Source organism: Pteropus medius, unplaced genomic scaffold (assembly GCF_902729225.1).
Source record: "Pteropus medius unplaced genomic scaffold, Ma_sr-lr_union100, whole genome shotgun sequence".
NCBI lineage: Eukaryota > Metazoa > Chordata > Mammalia > Chiroptera > Pteropodidae > Pteropus > Pteropus medius.
Genome location: NW_024344374.1, coordinates 4,088,017 through 4,107,163, shown reverse-complemented (window position 1 = coordinate 4,107,163; position 19,147 = coordinate 4,088,017). Strand labels below are relative to the sequence as shown.

The following is a 19,147-nucleotide window of genomic DNA, read 5'->3' as shown; positions in this document are numbered from 1 at the left end:
GGGGAGGCAGGAGAGATTCTCTAACTACCAACTGGGTATTCTTTGGGCAGTCTCTAGGCTGGGCCCCTATGCCTTTGTTCCCTGTCGCTCTCGTCTGACTAGCTACCTGACACTCCAGGCTTAGAACTTTATCCCAGATTTGTTGGAAGGGGAGGGATATGCATAATAGTGATGACATGCTCTGTCGCAGGTTTTGCACCTGTGTGCTGGTGAGAGTTTAGGAAATACAGCTATGCCAAACCAACTAAAGCAAGTTAAATTAGTCACTTAAGGCTATTGTTTTTAAATGTTCAAAATTTATTCTGTGTCCCTAGGAGGCTGATAGTCAGCAGCTCTTGAGTTGTAAAGCAGACAAGATTTAAATGAATAAAAATCTCATTGAAACTTTAGGGGAAGCAGATCCCCAAACGTTTTCAAGGAACAAAGAATTATAAATGAGAAAGCACACTGCCTAATCCCCATTGCTATTAAAGGAACTATAAAATGTTAACATCTGTGCTCTGTCCCCTCAGCCACAAGTGGTCCTGTTCTGCATTGCTTGTTCCACCACTGTGGTTCTTAGGAACGTAATAATTCTTATGGTTTGGGAAAGAATACTGTATTTAGGTGGCTGAGATAAGACATTTACTATTTTTAGAAATACTGTCAATGTAGTGTTTATTTCTTAGTTTCTTTCTAATCCAGAGAGTTGCAGTTTTATGAACCCTGCTCATTAGTTAGCGCTGTGCCTCTTGATGAGCCCAGAAAGAAATTAGAGAAAAACAGATTCCTTATGATCTCTCTTATATGTGGAATCTAAAAAATAAATATACTAAGCTCGTAGATACAGAGAACAGATTGGTGGTTGCCAGGGCTGGGGGGTGGGAGAAATGGGTGAACTGTTTTTGTTTTTGTTTTAGTTCAAATAAATTCAATTAAAAATAATTTTTTAAATCATTTCTGTATCTCTGTGTTATGGGGTTTGTTTTTAAAGAGATAATTGGAGGTTGACTTAAGACCAGTGTTACTTCTTTAGGGTTTTACACACATACACTCCTAAAGAAGATACAGTATTGAGTTGGGAAACTCTTTTATAACTGTTTTCTCAGCTTAACTTAATTTTGTTTTCTTTCTTCTGAGTCATTTGGAGGCTTTCTTGGCTTGGAGTCAGAATTGAATAGTACTATGAATTTCAAGGTTACAGCTAAGCTTACTCGTCAACAGAAGGCAATCACCAGGCCAACCACAATTTTAATCTTATTTCATGCATCTTTGCCCTGAGGCAGAATTTTTCATTCATAATTTATATATAAACAGAGGAATTGAATAGTTAGAAATCAAACTTGTAAGTATCTTAGAAATTAAAAAAGATATCAGAGGATGAATTTAAGAACCTGTTGGGTGTTTGAAAATGCTTTATACTAATGGCCAGTTCGGTATAAAGATTTTCCAAGGTTTCACAAAATTGAGTGCTACTTGAAATTCCTGTCATCTGAGACAATTTGTAGCCAACTTTGCCTATACACAAATGTAAAAACATAAATTTTAGTGAGAGTATAAAAAACAGTTATATAAATAAATAGACATCTAGAGCAATGATTCTAGGGGGAGGGTGTGATTTTGTTCCTCTCGGTACATTTGACAGTGTCTAAAGACATTTTGATCGTCACAACTCCAGTTGGTAGAGGCAAGGATTTTGCTAAAGAACTTATAATGCACAAAAATGTCAATAGTGCTGCCATTGAGAAACTCTGATTTGATATATAGCTATGGATATTCCTACATATAGAACATGTATTAATCTATGTGTTTATAAATCTTAGTTTGAAGGAAGTTTTCTGAGAGTATAAAAATATTTAAGGAAACAATTTATCTCTGTTCCTAGACCTGTCAGCATATATTCAATGGTGATTTCTGCCATGTCTCACAAATTCTTCCAAAGCCACGGGAGCCATATGCAGGAAGCTTAACCTATTCCTCAAAGCCATTCCTGTTTTTTGTTTTGTTTTGTTTTAAGTGTTTTTTGTGTTTTTTTTTTTTTTTTTTTTTTTTTTTTTAGGCAAGGCAACCCTTGGTTGACCTCACAGATAGCAAGGACCTTGCCAGTTTACAATCCCTTATTAAAGCCATTTCTTTGAAGGTAGAGCTGTACTAGTTAGAGGTGTAGGGGCTTAGGGTACCACCCATTGAAAGAGCCTTGAGATACTTGAAGGTAATTTCTTTTCTGTAACATTGTACTTGTGCTCACTTTGATATTGAAGTACTCGCAACATTGTAGGAAAGCCTTAGTCTTTGATTTACCTCTGCCCTGCCTGACTAACCCTCCTAATAAATTTTATATGAACTGAAAATCGAGAAGACAAAAGATATAAGACAGGTGGCATGGGTGTGTAATCGCATCTGAAGTTTGGATTATTTGATGTATGAAGTTTTAGATGATTTGTACCTACCTAATGATAACTTTTGGTCATCTTTTGTTTGTGAGTGATTCTAAAGTTTTGGAACACTTATATTCTATCTTAGATCTATTTCTCTTGAAAAAGTTAGGTAATCTTTTTAATACTTGGTTATAGGTCTGAAAATAAAGTGGGCTTCGTTTGACTGATAAATAATCTAAGAAGGAACAATAAGGTATAGTTACGCAACTACAAATTAATAAGTATAACTCGAAGATTTTAAATTGTTTTTGAAAACAAGCTTTTTAAGCTCAGATGTTTTTCTGTGTTCCTAATTGGTGATATTGTAAAGTAGCAAGGAAACTTTTATCTAAAAGAGTGGTAATGACCTTCTGTTTCGTACCTGTACCCTTTAAGATAGATTAGGCTGTATATAACCCAAAACAAACAAACTCAAAAACTCCACCATCAACAGAATTCAAAATAACAGAGACTTAAAGGAGCTACAAGTTATTTTCTCTTTTGGGCGAAAGCATTTCAGAGGTGGGCAGTCCAGGGTTATGATGACTGTACCACAGACATCCATGCCAGGCCTCCCTCCTTAATGTCCTGCCAGCCTTTGTATGAGGTCTTTTTGTCTAAATGAGTGCTTGAGCTCATGTTCATTGATAAACTCTGACCTGGCCATTTGGCTGCCAACACATATGCAGATCTGACCATGTGACATAATCCTAGCTTGGACATATAAATTACGTAGTAAAGGCAAACTAGCAACTACAGTCCTGAGGTCGACACCTCATAGCTACATCACACCACCTCTCTCCAGCCCAGATATTACTTGCCAGTTAGCAACATTCACTCAGCATGCCCGATGTGGATCAGACACAAAACAGTACCAGGTCATTTGATGGAAAAACCTAACCCCATTTCTCCTGCTCTGAACCACATCTCTCAGAGCTTGGACTCTGCTGGGTAAGGTTCCTGTTTTGTAATAAAACATTTCCACTTAGCATTTGATCTTTGGTCTCCTGAAGTTTTTCTTTTTAACATCGTCGTGTTCACTTTCTAGCCGGCAAGAAGCGGGAAAGGTCGAAGATCGCCCTTCTCTTTTTAGGACACTGTCCAGAAGTCACACAAAACTTCCACTTATATCTCATTGGCTAGAACTTAGTCACATGGTCATCAGTTTCAAGGGAGTCTGGGCAAAGTCTTTTGGATGGGAGACAATGGACTCAGCAAAAAAATGGAGTTCTTGTTACTAAAGAATGTGAAACAACTAGCAGTGAAAATATTAAGAAAAATAATGAGTACATAACTTCATCAAGGCTCTCAGATTATAAAAATAAGATATTCTATAGCAATTAATTACTGGTTAGATACTCTTTCGTATCTCTGTGGTCATATTTCACCCTCTCCCTCCCCACTTATTTCCAAAAACAAAACCAATCATTTTATCTTTTCTTCTTATAGGACTTTCCGTGACATTTCCGAAGATCTGAAATCTTCAGTAGACTGACGTGATTTCTGCAGTGATTTCTCTGGGAAATTCAACCTTGAATTGAGTTCAGTTCAGCTGTGGCCTTCTGTCCTTTTAGCTCTGCCTAGCATGCAGAGCCCAGGAAAAGAAGTAGAAGCCTCCTGATCTTCCATACAGAAAGCGAGGACAAGAGAAAGCTTGCTATATCGTCTGCTGTGAAGCACAGCTTTTGAGCTCAGAAATGTGGTTTGCTCACTTAACTGTTGCTATGATGGTTTGAAAGTTTTCCATTTATACACTGGTAACCATGGTTTGAAATTTTCCCACTTTGCTTATCTATATTATTATAATATGTATTTATAAAGTTAATTTAAGAGACCTAAACTACCTGCTGTTAAAAAATATAATTTTTTCTGGTTTTAAGAAATCTGTTCTTAAACTTTTCTATGACAGTCACTTTTCAATGAAAAGGGCTTTCACTTTTGAGTATATAGTTGCTTAAGCAGGAAAAATGAATTTTCTACCCTTATCCCACATTGCGTGGCCCTCCCTAAGAAAGAACAAATCTTAAGTGAAATTCATCTACTTGTATGTTGCAACCATAGGAGACACAGACTGAACCTCTTCCTCCCCTTTCTTCCTCCATCCCCTATTACACTGTTGCCAAATTTCTAAACCTTGGCCAACCACATCGAAGTTCAATATTTATTAAGCTGCTATTAATGGTAACAGTATGGAATTCATGTTGTGATTTTTTTTTTTCTTTCCAGATATTTTAAGTGAAATATCTCAGGTGCAGCAGTACTGATTCGTTAAATGTATCCCCGTTTATCATTTGGAATTCTGCCACTTAAGTTACTTATAGGCAGTAGAATTTTATATTTATGTAATATTTTCCCCTCACTTAGCACAGTGCCTTGCACATAAGATTCTCGATGGATGCTTGTTGAATTAAATTGTGACTTTTAAAATACGTCAGCTATCACAGTAACCACAGTGCTTTACATTTTACAAATCTTTTTGCGCATATTATTTCACAACCACTTCCAGTCATCGATCATCCAGCTTTATATTGTTTTATAAGTTTCATACAGATGGAGAAGCTAAGGTTCAGAAAAGTGAACAACTCAAAGTCAAAGTTTAGTAAGAATTGACCTCAAATCTTCTGACTCCATAAGTCGCAAATTCTGCTATCCATATACAGTAGTGTTTCTTCTAATATCTTATGCAATTTTCTTAGTGCTATGAAATAGAATACCTGTCCTTGGACTTGTCCTACAGTTAATGACAGGGCTGCGACTAGACTCAGCTGTTAGCTCTTTGCCCTTTCCACTGTGTAAAAACAATCATCAGGCTCTTTTTTTTTTTTTACCCCCAGGGGAATATGGAGTAGAAAGGATTCTTAAGTATCAGAGATCCCTTTTTTGGAAGACATTTAAAAGTGGCAATCATTTTTTCTAAAACACCTCACTAAGAAGGATAGTTAGTGATAATTAGCTTAAATTCATTCTGATATTACTTAAGAAAAACTCCATCTAGAAGAAAGACTACCATGGGGTATTTGACTCTATATAGTAGATGACATTCAGATCTCTTATTTTTACCAGGAATCCTTCAACGATTATAATTTGATTTAACCCCCAGTGTTACATTTGGCCACTAATTAACTCATTCTTTTCTTTAGTCAGTTGTTTAATAATTCATTCAGTAAAACATTTGTTGAGAGTTTGCATGGAACTTAGGTTTCATGCCAGGAGCTATACAAGGTGCTATGGGAGTTAACGCATAAGAATGCCTTCTCTCACCTTAAAGCTTAGCCAGATCATGTGTGTTGCTAAAATTAAAAATTTTGCATTAAAAAAGTTAAAGAAATAAAGGATTTTTTTTTTTTGGTTAATTATATATTGATAAGTTTATAGCTGTAATTAGCACATATTCATAAGAGGCAAATATTATCCATAATGAATTAGGGTACATATACAAATTACGTTCTTCCAAAGTGCTTTTAGCTATATAAAGTGATATTGCAAAAAACTAAACTTGAGCTAATGTATGGCTGTCGCTGGACGTAATTATTTGTATGAATGCCAGGTTCTTAGAGGGGAGAGAATGCTGAACCCTAAGAGAATAGATTAGAGATGCCAAAATTAGCAGTGATGTAGTATCACCCTGAAATAGCAGGAGCAAAGGTGCCCCACAGTGCTACGCAGTCCCGATCAGGAAAATTGAACAGGCCCAGTACTCCAGCAACTTCATAAGGACTGAGAAAGCTGACCACCTGGGAGAGATCTTCCTCGAACCCTCAAAAACGTGCCCTCTCATCTATGGTGAAGATTTACAGAATTTTCACAGGGCATAGAGCTCAAGTGATATGAAAAGGTAAAAGTCTGAAGCTCAAGTCTCAAAGATAACCAACCCTTAGATTCTCAGTTAGGATTCGACCCAGAAGGAGGAAGTTTCCCTAGGAACAGAATGCATTGGTGAAGTTGAAGTCACTAGTAAAAACAGTACAGAAATCATGTCACAATGTTTTGGATTTTACAGCTTTATTAAAGATTAATTTTAAGTTCACATTAACTATTCAGTTGTAAACTGAATGGAGGAAGAGGAGAAAAAAGCCCTCCACACAGAAGTTGTTCTTTCTGAGCAAAAACAAGTCATGGGATGTTCAACATAAACTGTCATATAAGTCCTGCTTCAGATCCAAAATTCCTATCACACTCTCTGTTCCTGGAAGTGATCTCTGTCAGACTTCCTTAGAAACCAGTCTTATTTATTCTTAAATTTGCAAGGAATCCTGACACCCTCTTCCATTAGAGTGGTCAGCTGGCAGTGTTCTCTTCTGAGACGGGCAATTGGGCAATTGACTATGGACGGTGGGAGGGTTCACCCAAGAAGTATTAATGGAGGTATTGTATTTTTAAAAATCAGTAGCTTTTGGAAGTAGCAGCTGTTTGTTCCAGTTCAAAAAGGCTGCCAAAGAGCTTGCAGACTGAGTTCCTCTGGCTAACCTTGGTCTTCAACATGAACCCATTGTGATCCTTCAGAACTTCCTAGCACCTTGAGTTCTCACTTTTGTTCTGTTTATCACTTCAGAATGTGTCACTACTGAGCAAGAAATACTCGAAATTCAGGCCATGAGGGGTTAGATTAGATTAGAGCAAAATAATTTTAGGTGAGCTTTCCGGAGCTTTCAACCTCGGGTTTATAGGAAAAACCTTCAGAACTTCCCATCCTCTGGCCTTGACCTGTAGTCTCCTCTGTCTTGCAGGACCAATACAAGAGTATCACAGCAGGCATTTCACAGCGGAAATAGCCTCTGACAACATACTTCCAAATGCTAGTTCCAGCTAAGAAATATGTAAAGGCAAGAAATTAATAAAAACAATGCTAGTTTTGGATCACAAAACTAGCATTGTTTTTATTAATTTCTTGCCTTTACATATTTTGCCATCAAAATATATTCATTTCCTTAACTTATTGAGGACCTGTAAAAATATGCATACTCAAACCACCGAGCAGTTATTTTTTGATATACTTGATTTACAATTCTCTTAATTATTTTTAAACTGTCTACAAGTCATAGAAATTCTATGCTAGAATGGGCCTTATATAATTAAGTGATTCTGTCATTTTCTGGAGAAAGAAACAAATCCATTGGTGGCTTTTCTAACACAGAAGTTAGTAATAGAATTCAGAAGAGAATTCTATTTTTCTCTCAGCCCCTTGTCATCTTCCCTTTGTCTCATAGTTGAGTAGCTTTTGGAAAAATGTATTCCTTATAGCAGTAGTTCAAAGGGATGTTATTAGGTGTTATAAGAACAGAAGTGTGTGTGGCGGGGAAGGGACTCCATGGTCAATTAAAATCGAAGAATGCTGAGTTTGTTTTCTTTCTGAAGGTTAAGAGGAGACAGGGACTGTGTTTACTCAGACTTATCGGATCTTAATCTACTTCCCCATCCTTTTCTCAGAGCATCTCAAAGCACTGCTGGTCCTTTGGGAAACATGGCTCTCGAGTAAGTTTACAGGTCTTTTACAAGACATCCTTAATGGAAATTCTGAATGGTACGTGTATTACCATGGTACCACATAACCCTGATAAATCTCAAGGTGTAGTGAGATATTGGAAATAAGACATATTTGCCATTCAGAGCTATATGTAAAGTATAGAGGTTATTTTCCACCTATGGTGTGTAAAATCAGTATTTGTGTTTAGTTTTCAAGTTTTTCAAGGGTCAATTAATGTGCAGACAGCGGTGATTTATTGATACTAAATTTTAATAATGCTTTTGTGTGGCACTTTATAGTTTACAGAATGCTTTCATAACAATCCTGTGAGATAGGCAAATGTTAAGTGTTATCAGATGAAGCACTGGAGGCTCAGAAAGGTATTTTTGTGTGTGATTTTCCCTTATGTTTATACCACAAAATGATGGAGCCAGAATTCAGTTTCAGAACTTCTGACTCCAAGTCCAGAGTTATTTACACCTGGTTTCTTATTTTTCTTTTAGCTTTATATTTTACAGTGTAAGGTATGGAAACAAATCTTAAAGTAACATCATTTTGGCTTATTATCAAACACTATTTCTTTTTTATTGCAGTGACCCAGAAAGTAGAACTGTTGTTATAGCTATCCCAAAGAAAACCCTTCTTTTGTCCTTTGCAGTGCCACTTAGGGGACTTGGAGTGTATTTCAAATACCATTTGATTTTGAAACCAAGATTGAAACCAAGTTGTGATTGCTTATGTAATTTTGGAGAAGGTATCATCTCTGCATTCTCAGGCAAAGTGGAGATGGTTTGAAAGTAAAAAAGATTCAAATACGACAAAACATCTTTATTCTCACACAAATGCTGTCTTAGCTTTAACTTTGACAACCTACTGATGTAATTTCTTTGTAAATGTAAAATATTTATATTTTGAAATAAAATTACTAGTGTTGAATGAATCAGGTGCTAAACGTAGTCTCATTTCTGTTGAGAAATTTGATCTTCAGTGAAATCAGACTTTCACAAATACACCCATGTATTTCTTAGGTCTTATATCTTTGGCACCAGTGCCTACACTGAATTTTTATGAAATGCGGGCAATTACATAAGGGACGATGTGTCTGGAATGTGGGTGCTGGGCACCTTAGAAGTGAAAAGGTCCAAGACTGATGCTGGAGCCCTCAGTATACATGATAAGTGGCCCAGTAGTAGATAAGGAAATGACGGGGTGGATGGCTGGGAAGTAATAACATGGAAAAGAAGTTGTATAAAGGAACTGCACATTTTGAATGAACAGAACAAGCCTAAGTTATGGCTATATTCAATACCAAAGATATCCATGTAGCACTGGCAGATGGAGCTGAACCCACAGTGGAAATACTGCGGAACATTTCAGCAGTGCTTGGGAAAGAGCTTGCTGACATCTTGAGTTGGTGGTCTTCAGTTCATCTGACATGGATAGAGAAATTATTCTGACTAAGGTTTAAGAGTGGACTAGGCAGCCTCAATCTTTTCTACTCTCAAATAGTTTCTCATCAGATATGATAGTTCACAAATATTTCTTCATGCTTCTCAGTCTATTGTTTAAGCCTAGACCCCTTTAGAGAGTGTGTGCTTCTGACGACTTTTTTTTTCCTTTGGCTTTACTCCTGGAATCATTACGGTAAGGTGTTTAGCTCTCCTTTCCATCGCAATCATGCAAGTGCTCTGTGCTTAGCTTTATTGGAAAGTTTAGTCAGAAGTATACACTAACAATCTTTTCAGTCAATGAACAGCTGTTAAGAAACTGTTAGTGCTAGGCACTAAAGGAAATGTAATTTTCAAAAAATACTATTGAACAGTAGGTGAAGCTTTTCCATATGCTCTTTAATTTCCTCTTCAAGAGCAATTCTGAACAGCAGCTTGAAAGACACCCAATCAATGTCTTCTCGCCAAGTACCTAGACTCCTTAATTACATTACTGAATATTTCCTTTTCAATCCGGCTTAAAGTGTTTGTGAGAAAGTCAGAAAAGGAGCAGCGTGGAGGGGAAATGGAACCCCAGAAAGACTATTACTGGTAGAATTCCCATCTCAGGGTAAAATCCCCTCCCTTACAGACTTCACTTTGGGTCGGCTCTACCAGTTAGTTTCAACCCCCAGCGCAGCTTCCAGAAATCGTCGCAGGAATCGTCGTTAGGACGAGTCAACTTTCGGAAGGAATGGAAGCTTTGCTCGGACGGTTGTCCTTGTGGTGAGAGACCACGTGGCCGTGGGTGGCCCTCGGGTGTCCTGTTTCTGTTCCGGTGGGGCGAGACATGCGTGGGACCCACCGAAGGGTGGTCGCAGGAGAGAGACTGGGTGGGGACGGGGGAGGAGGACGGCGTCTCGCCGGGCGGGGCCCTAGGTTAGGGGGGCGGGGCTGCAGGGCGGACCCAGGACCAGCACGCGTTGGGCGAGGCAGAGGCGGACCGTCCCGGGGCGGGGTGCGGCGGCGGCCAAGCGGGCCGGGGGCGGGGCCGAGCGGGGGCGGGGCCGAGCGGGGGCGGGGCCTCGGCGGCGCGGGTGCATCGCCGCCGCCGCGGGCGGGCTGGCTGGCAGGCGGCGGGCCCGCAGTGGCGCGGCGTCCCGGCTGCGCGACCCGCGGTGGGCCATGGCTGCCTCTCCGGGCCCCGCCGGCGTTGGCGGCGCCAGGGCAGTGCAAGGCTCCGGCCCGTCTGGCTTTGCCTTCGACTCAGGACTCGAGATCAAAACTCGCTCCGTGGAGCAGACGCTGCTCCCGCTGGTTTCTCAGGTAAAGTGGCGCCCAGCACAGCCCCTCGTCTCCCTCTGACCGCGGCCCGCGATGGCGGCGGCTGCTGGGCCCCGGCCGGAGGCAGCCGCTGCCCACATCCCGGACCGGTACTGCGGCGTCGGTGCCGGACCGCCTGTCTGGGGTGGGGACCCGCGCAGGCGGAGGGAGCGGGGACCCTCTGAAATCCCGCGGCGAGGCCGAGCGGGCTGAGCGGCCCGGGGCTGCGGGGCGGGGAGCCCAGTGCGGACCTGAGTGCCCTGCCGGCAGGTGCGCCGCCCGGCCTGCCCCACGCGACCCGTCTTGGGGCTGCGGCTCCGGCGGCCCCGGCCCAGCCAGGCCCCCTTGGCGGGTGGGCGTCCGAACCCAACTCCCCGGATGCAGAGGACCCACCCCCGCGGGGGCCCCGCTGACACGTAGGGGCCCTCCTCGTTGGTGCTGTTTAATCCAGTACTGGCGCACGTTTGCATCCCTAGCCCAAACCCGGACCGGTGGCCACTATAGCTGGGGCATTCCAAGTCCAGCGTGCTCTCCCGAGGCCTTTGTCCCTCTCCCCGGCGTGTGCGTCGCCTCGCCGTCTCCCATTCACCCCGGGCCACCCTGCTCCTTTGCCTTAGCCTGCTCACTTCACTTAGCTTTTGTCCGGCCTCGGGAGAGTGAAGTGAAGGACTGTCCGAGAGTTAATCCGAATACACATCTTTTTGCCAAATCTCATTTGGGATATATGCTTTACTGTATATGTTGGCCATAACAGAAGTCTGCAATCAGCTCATTGACGCGCTTGGTTTTAGAGAAGTTTTTGTTACTGTGAGCCGACTTATACGCAGCCTGAGGGCTAGAATTCCTCAGCTAGACCTGTTGTGTGCCAAGCACTGTGGGGAGTGGAGAACTCCGTGCCTTCAGGAGCGCGTTGGCGATGCGTGTGACTCACAACTAGATGGCAACGTCTTCATGACTCACATTAGTATTGCCAAGATTTTAGAGGTAGAAGGAATCTTAAAGGTTACTTGATTCTAAATTTAAAAATTCTTTCTTATAGCATTTTTGACACCTGGTTACCAGTCTCTTGCTTAAACATGTTCACTGATGGGGAGCACAGAGCTGGTCCAAAGAATTCTAAATGCTATCTCTTCTCCATGTCAGCCCTGCAAATACTTGGAAACAGCAGTCGCACATGTCTCTGGATTCCTGTTATGCTCATTAAAGAAAAGCTCCATTTTCTTCACCTGTGCTCATTTTCAACTGGTTAACCAAATAGTGAACGAATACATCTGACAGGCTCCTTCCATTCTGATAGAAGCACTGACCAGTGAGGAGTGCTAAGATCAGTTAGTAATGTCTGCATTGCCCCCAACAAAAACAAACAAAAAACCCCCACCTTCACCACCAATACCATCACCACCACCAAAAAATGAGAAATATGGGAGTAGTTTTAAGAGACAGAGATAAGAGAGTGGTGGAGTTCAAGTTGACAATATATTATTCATTTAACATTGACTATGCGTCAGGCCATGTTCCAAGCACTTTATAAAAAAAAAACTGATTTAATTCTCAAAACAGTCCTGTGTGGTAGATAGATGTTTTTTCTCATTATACAGATGAGGAAATTGGGAATAGTGAGGTTAAGTAACTTGTCACGGGACTTTCAACTATACATGTCAAGCTGGCATTTGAACCCAGGCATCGTGGCTCCGGAGTCTATGCTCTAAGCTACACCATATGTTATGTCCTTTCTAGAGATCTGAAGCAGTGATGAGGTCAGCTAGTAGGAGGTACAGAGAGTCCACAATGAAAAAACAAGCTGGAAGGTTGTTTGTAATCTAGAGAAATGGTAATTTTTTACACTATCACTGCTAAAAATATATCAGTCCTACAGCTCTACATTGTATAATTCGGGGTAAAAGGGGGTGGAGAGAGTGGAGGAGGAATGTGCACTTGCTTTTGAGAGTTAACTAGAGGTCAGTGCCAAAGGGGGAAAGTGCCAGTTTTTTTTTTTTCTTTTCTGTTAAAGACTCATTCAAGGCCAAAACTGAGCTTCTGCATCCCACACATTATGTACCCACAACAATATCTTTAGTACAATGCCATAACTGATATTACTAATGATTGCCTGTATTCAACAAGAACAGTTAAATTACGTTTAAAGTAAAAAAGAAGTATAAAGCATGGCCAGAATACTGTTAACAAAGCGGGAAAGTGTGTAACGAGCGCAACAAGACAAGAAGTGAAAGGTGTAAAGATAGGAAAAAGGAAATCAAAACTCTTACTGTGATATAATTATCTACATAGGAAACTCAAGAGTTTACAAATAAATTACAAAAATTAGGAAGTTTGGTAAGTACACTGAATGTAGGATACTAAAATCAACTTCATTTCTCTACACACTAATAAAAAAAAAGTTAATCCTAAAAGAATACTGGTTAGAATAAAAATGAGGTTCCTAGGAATATATTTATAACAAAAGACATGCCAGACTTCGTGGAGAAAATTTAAAAATTTTATGGACAGCCAAAGTAGGTCTAAATAAGAGAGAAGTACTGTGTTCATGGTTAGGTGAATTGATATTATAGGCACATCTGCTTTCCCTATTGATCAATAAATTTAATGCAATTGCAGTGAAAATTTCAAGAGGATTTTTTTTTTTTTTTTTGCTATTGTTAGTTCCAAGTATACAGTACATTGGTTAGACATTTATATAGTTTATGAAACGATCTCCCTGATTGCTCTATCTTCCCTCTGGCCCTACACATGGCCATTACATTACTGCTGACTGCATTCCCTGTGTCGTGCTCCATCTCTCCCCGTGACCATCTATCAACTACTAATTTGTACTTCTTTAACCGTTCACTGTTTTCTCCAGGTCCCCCACCCCGCTCCCCTCTGGCTGTCACCAGATTCAACAGGATTTTTAAAAGTAGAATTTGATAAAGGCGATTCTAATATTTATATGAAAGAGTAAAGAGCCAAGAATAGCCAGAAGAGAAACAAGGCGGGTAGACTTACTCTACCAGACTTCAAAACTTACTATAAAACTATAGTAATTAAGATGATGTGGGTATAATAGTGATGGACAAATATATTAGTGAAACAGAATAGAGAACCTAGAAACAGATCCACATGTATATATGGCAACTTGTTGAATCACAGAATTGGCACTGCTTGTCAGTGGGGAAAGGAAGAACTTTAAAAAAAATGGGTCTGGGACAATTAGTTATCTAAAGAGAAACATATTGAAACAGGATTCCTGTCTCACACTATATACAAAAATCAATTCCATATGGATTAACGACATCAATGAAAGTGAAAGTTTACAGTGCTTTTAGAGAAAAAAATAGGGCAATATCTTTAGCAGTGGAAAAGGATTTCTTAATACGCCAAAAGTTCAAACTCTAAACAAAGATTGATAAATTTGACTCCATCAAAATTGAAAAGATAAGCTATAAAGTGGGCGAATATAATCGCAACACAAATAACCAACAAATAAATAATTGGTAGTACCAAGAATAAATAAATGACTCCAATGAATCAAAAATAAGATTACCAATTAAAAATTGGTAGTCATCTTGTAGCAGAGGAAACAGATGTCTAAAAGATATGTTAAAAGATGTTCAACTTCATTAGAACTCAGTGACATTAGAAGCACAATGAGAACAAGTGGAGCTGATGGAAATGTCAGTAGTAGAACCATTTTGGAAAACAGCTTGATGTCATCTGTTGAAGTCGAAGGTGAGTATTACTTATGGCCCAGCATTACATTCCTAAATCTGTACCACTAGAGAAACTTCTGCACATGTGTTAGAGACATGGATTGCAATGTCGATAGTTTTACTTCTAATGGCCCCAAACTGGAAACCAACCAAATGTCTTTTAACAGTAAGATATTTAAGTAAATGGTGCTATATTCATACAATGAGATACTATACAGCAGTGAAATGAATGAACCCTAGCAATAATTATCAGTATAGATGAATCTCAAAAACATAATGTTGAGCAAAAAAAATTAAAGGTTCAAAACCAGGCAAAACAAAACTATATATCATTTAGGGATATAACATGTGCAATAGTTATAATAAGGGAGTGATGAGCACAAAGTCAGGATAGTGTTTCTTCTAGAGAGGGCGAAGTGGGTGGTGAAAAAGGGAGGGGCCACACAGGGTACATGGGTTGTAAGAGGTATTGGCGATGTTCTCTGAAGCTTGGTGGTGGGTGCATATGTCTTTCATTTTTTTAAACCATATGTATATATTATATACTCTCACTCGTTACATATTTTCTAATTCAGACAGGTTTTTTAAAAGCTCTGGTCAACATATTTTCTGTAGAACAACTCCCCACCTCTCTTAATAATCACTTTCTTCTTCCTGTCAAAACTCCCACTCTCAATCTTAAGTTTTTATCCAAGGAAGGGAGGAGGGTGATCTGCCACACAGCTCCTCCCTAGTGTGGAATGTTATTCTACCAGCCACTAGTCCTTTCCTGTCTATGATAGATTTACTACACTCACCATTGTACAGACCCTTTATATTTCTAAGATAGTTCACCTCATCTTCCCATTTCTCTCTGCACTGTCTTGGAAGCTTTTCAGGGTTCTTGTCTCACTAAGCTAGAGATCAATAGACTACATGTGGGACCCTCTTTGCTGTTTCGCATATGTGAATATGTTTGTTTTTAATTGCAAAGATAAAACACAAAATTCAAACAATGAAATTGTATATAAAGTAAGTGAAAATGCCCCTTTTTCTGTCTCTTAAAGCACATCTCATGATTTGGTGTGTTTTCTTTCATATCAGTTTCTATTGCTGATTAGCTGATTTTTTAAATCTAATAATTTTAAGAATTTACTGATGTGTATTGACAAAAGAATGTCTAGCCTAAGAAAAAATCTTATAAGAGTTTATCTGAGCCGGGAAGCAAAATCTCAATGGACTGAGAAAATGCTCCAGAGAAGGGCGGTTTTGCAGCTTTTTTATACATTAGAATCAAAAGAGGAGACCTAAGGAGGAAATCCATAGGTGGTTGATTAGGGAGGCGGGAGAAAGCAAAACTGGGAAATCTCAGACTGATAACAAGCAAAACAGAGAGACGTGCGCTTTTACATTGGTGAGTACAGGAGAGTTAACATAGACAGCACATGGAGATGGTATGTGGGCAACAAGGTAACAATGGGGCCCTGAACTTTGGTGCCAGTGGTTGTGCCTTTAAGGAATCTAGAAAGGTTACATTTCAAAAGTATATTGTCTTGGATGCACAAAGACGACAGACAATTTCAAAGTCAAAGATTGACCTTTTTCAAGGAAACTATAAGCCTAAAACCGGACTACTGGCCACGACTCGCTTAATTTAGTTAGGGATTTTTACATTCAGACCACCCTATGTGGTTACTTTAGGTCTCTGGGTTTGTAAAGCCCATCATGCGTGCCTCCCCTGAGCTCATCAGGTTTAGTATGTGGCCCCCTTTTTTTCCACATGAGTTAAGCCCAGAGACGAACTTCCTGGACTGACTCCCTTATTCTTCAAGTCCCAGGGAATCAAGGCTTTGCTCTTTTATCTGGGTTATGATTTTTTTTTTCTTCCTGGTGGTCTTCACTTATTTTTTTGCCTCCTTATAAAATGAGTACTTAAACTAAGAAAATCTATTTCAATTAAGAGTACTGTCAGTTATTCTAGAAAATAAGAATAACATCACAAACAGGAGGAAAGAACAGAGATTCTAGAGGTGGAAACAGTGGAAATTATGTAGTGTTTACTATATACCAGATGCTATTCTAAGTACATTATTTACATTTACTAATTTATTCCCCACAATGACCTTTTGAGATGGGTACTAATTATTATTCTCGTTTCTACAGTTGAGAACAGTGAGTCACAGAAAGGTTAGATAACTCGCCACATGGCAGAGCCAGAATTGAAACCCAGGCAAAGTGACACCAGAGATCTTTCTCTTAACTGCAAGGATGTACTTTGTTAGAGCTCGGTACTTCTTGACACCCTTCATTAGAAGGTATCAAGGAAGCCCTAGTTCTTATTCTTTTATCCACAGCAGAGTTCTTCAGTATATTAGATTCTCTTTCTTCCCCATGAGATACCTTCTCTGCCCTCTTTTCTGGTTCATTTAGGCATTCTCTAGACTCTAGTGTTAGGGCAACTCCAGGTTGTAATTCCCAATATAATATGTCTTCTATTTTGAAGAAAAGTATTATTTGGCACATTATAATTTACAAGCACTTTTGCCAGCTGTTTTTTCCCGTGATTCTTAATACAGTCCTGGGAGGAAAGAGGAAGTATAGTGATTAAGAGTGTAGGCGATTTACTGGCTTTGTGACCTCGGGCAAATTCTTAACCTCTTCAAATTTTAGGTTCTTCATCTGTAAAATGAGGGTAATAATAGTATTTACCTCATAGAGATATAACCATTAAATGAATTAACACATGTAAAATACAAAATAATGCCTGCTACTGTTGTGCTTAATGTTAACTAGTCTTATTTTTTGCATGATAAGGAAACCGAAGTTTGAGTTTAAGATTATAAAACTGTAGTTCAGTATGAATATGTATGCAAAAAAACTGAGTTATGCCAAAATACTTGCAGAGTAGTGGAATTATGGGTCATTTTTATTTCTTTAGGCTTTCCTAATTTTCCCATCTTTTTTTTTTTTTTTTAACGACATGTATAATTTTTGGACCTTCCTTTTTAAAAGTTTGAACATAATTTTAGAAGGAATTTTAAAAAGCAATTCGATTCCTGTCAATTTTAGTGGCATGCCTGTATTTGGACTGAACATTTTCTAGATTGCTTGGAGTAGAAGGAGCACAGCCACACCTAATTGTGCACTGGGGAGGATGCTTGTAGTGAAAGCAAAATGTGTTCCAGAACTGAACAACAGTTGGTATTTTAGCCTAACTGCAGGATTTCTTCTTTCTGATTGAAAATATAAAGCTTTATGTAAATAAAGGATTTAACAAACACAACTTAAACTCCTTTTCACTCCTGTGGCTCTTTCAGGGCGGTCGTGTGGCATAACTGATGGTGGTCAAGCCCACTGTTCTCTAGGTGGTACTGAGTTCCCCAGGCTCTATCAGGTGTGGAGAAAAACGAATCTGGTTTTATAGGATTTGTATTTGTTTCCCTGCTTCCCAGCACCACGACCCATAGACATCCTCAAAATTTAACCATAGTAACTCTTCTTTAACATGATGACCCCATGGCTTTTAGTTAATATTTCATTTTGAAGAAAGTTTTCTGCAACCCTCCCCTCCCCGCCCCCCCGCCCCCAAAATCAGGAAGATTGAAAACCCCCATTACAAGAAAGAGTACTGGGTAGCTTTGGTGTCAGATAAACCTGGGTTCACATTCTAAACTAGGCTGCTGCTTAGCTGTGTAAGCCAGTACTTAATTTCACTCAGCCTGTTTTCTTATCTTTAATAACACCTAAGCATTAAATAAGAGAGTTAATTATAATACATCTTTGACTGCTTACCATAAACTAAGTACTGTGTTAAACACAATACTTGGATCATTTCATTTAATCTTCTTATCAACATCATAAGGCAAAGAAGGCAGTATGGCTAAGTAGTTAAGAGGCTAGGCTCCGGAGTCATACTACTCACTAACAAAAAAACCAAACAATCTGATTTAAAAATGAGTGGAGGACCTGAATACATATTTTTAAAGAAGACGTACACTATGGCCAACAGATACATGAAAAGATGTTCAACCTCACTAATTTTCAGAGAAATGCAAATTAAAACCACAATGAGATATCACCTCACACCTATTCCAATAGGCTGTTATCGAAAAGATGAGATAAAAGTGTTGTTGAGGATGTGGAAAAAGGAACCTTTGTGCACTTATAGTAGGAATGTAAATTGGTACAGCTGCTATGCAAAACAGTACGGAGGTCCCTCAAAAAATTAAAAATAGGACTACCATATGATCTAGTAATCCTACATCTAAAGGAAATGAAATCAGAATCACTAGCGATATCTGCGGTCCTGTGTTTATTGCAGCATTATTCACATTGGACAAGTTGTGGAAACAACCCAAGTGTCCCTCTATGAATGAATGGATAAAGAAGTGGTATAAATTTACAATGGAATATTATTCAGCCATGAGAAAGAAGAAAATCCTGCCATTTGCGACAACATGGACGGACCTCGAGGACAGTAACATAAGTGAAATTTCAGGCAGAAAAGGCAAACACCATATGATCTCATTTACATATGGAAACCAAAAAAGCCAAACTCACAGAAATAGAGTCTAGAATGTTGCCAGAAGTTGGGTGGTGGGAAAAATGTAGAGATGTTGGTCAAAGAGTATAAATTTCCAGTTATAAGATGAATAAGTTCTGGGGAGATAATATACAGCTTGGTGACTATAGTTAACAGTGCTGTACTGTAAACCTGAAAGTCACTAAGAGTAGATCTTAAATGTTCTCACCACCACCACCAAAAAAAAAAAAAAAAAATTATGTTAGGTAATGGAAGTGTTAACTGCCATTGTGGTCATTTGCAATATGTTGTGGAAGCATTTGCAATAT

General features: G+C 39.3%; 2 protein-coding genes across 3 annotated transcripts in view; both read left to right on the top strand.

Annotated features, from left to right (window-relative positions):
* The window catches only part of TMEM245 (transmembrane protein 245), an 84,696-nt gene extending 78,362 nt beyond the window's left edge, over positions 1-6,334 (top strand). Inside the window, exon 17 of the mRNA XM_039870660.1 lies at positions 3,846-6,334. Coding sequence (XP_039726594.1) covers positions 3,846-3,891 — 46 coding nt within the window. The 3' untranslated portion in view covers positions 3,892-6,334. The remainder of the gene's footprint in view (positions 1-3,845) is intronic.
* A 4,060-nt stretch (positions 6,335-10,394) lies between these two features.
* CTNNAL1 (catenin alpha like 1) overlaps positions 10,395-19,147 on the top strand; it is a 52,203-nt gene continuing 43,450 nt past the window's right edge. Inside the window, exon 1 of one of the 2 annotated variants that reach the window (XM_039870656.1) lies at positions 10,395-10,613. In XM_039870656.1, the coding sequence (XP_039726590.1) occupies positions 10,473-10,613 (141 nt within the window). In that variant the 5' untranslated portion in view covers positions 10,395-10,472. The remainder of the gene's footprint in view (positions 10,614-19,147) is intronic. The other variant, XM_039870657.1, reaches the window with a different exon arrangement.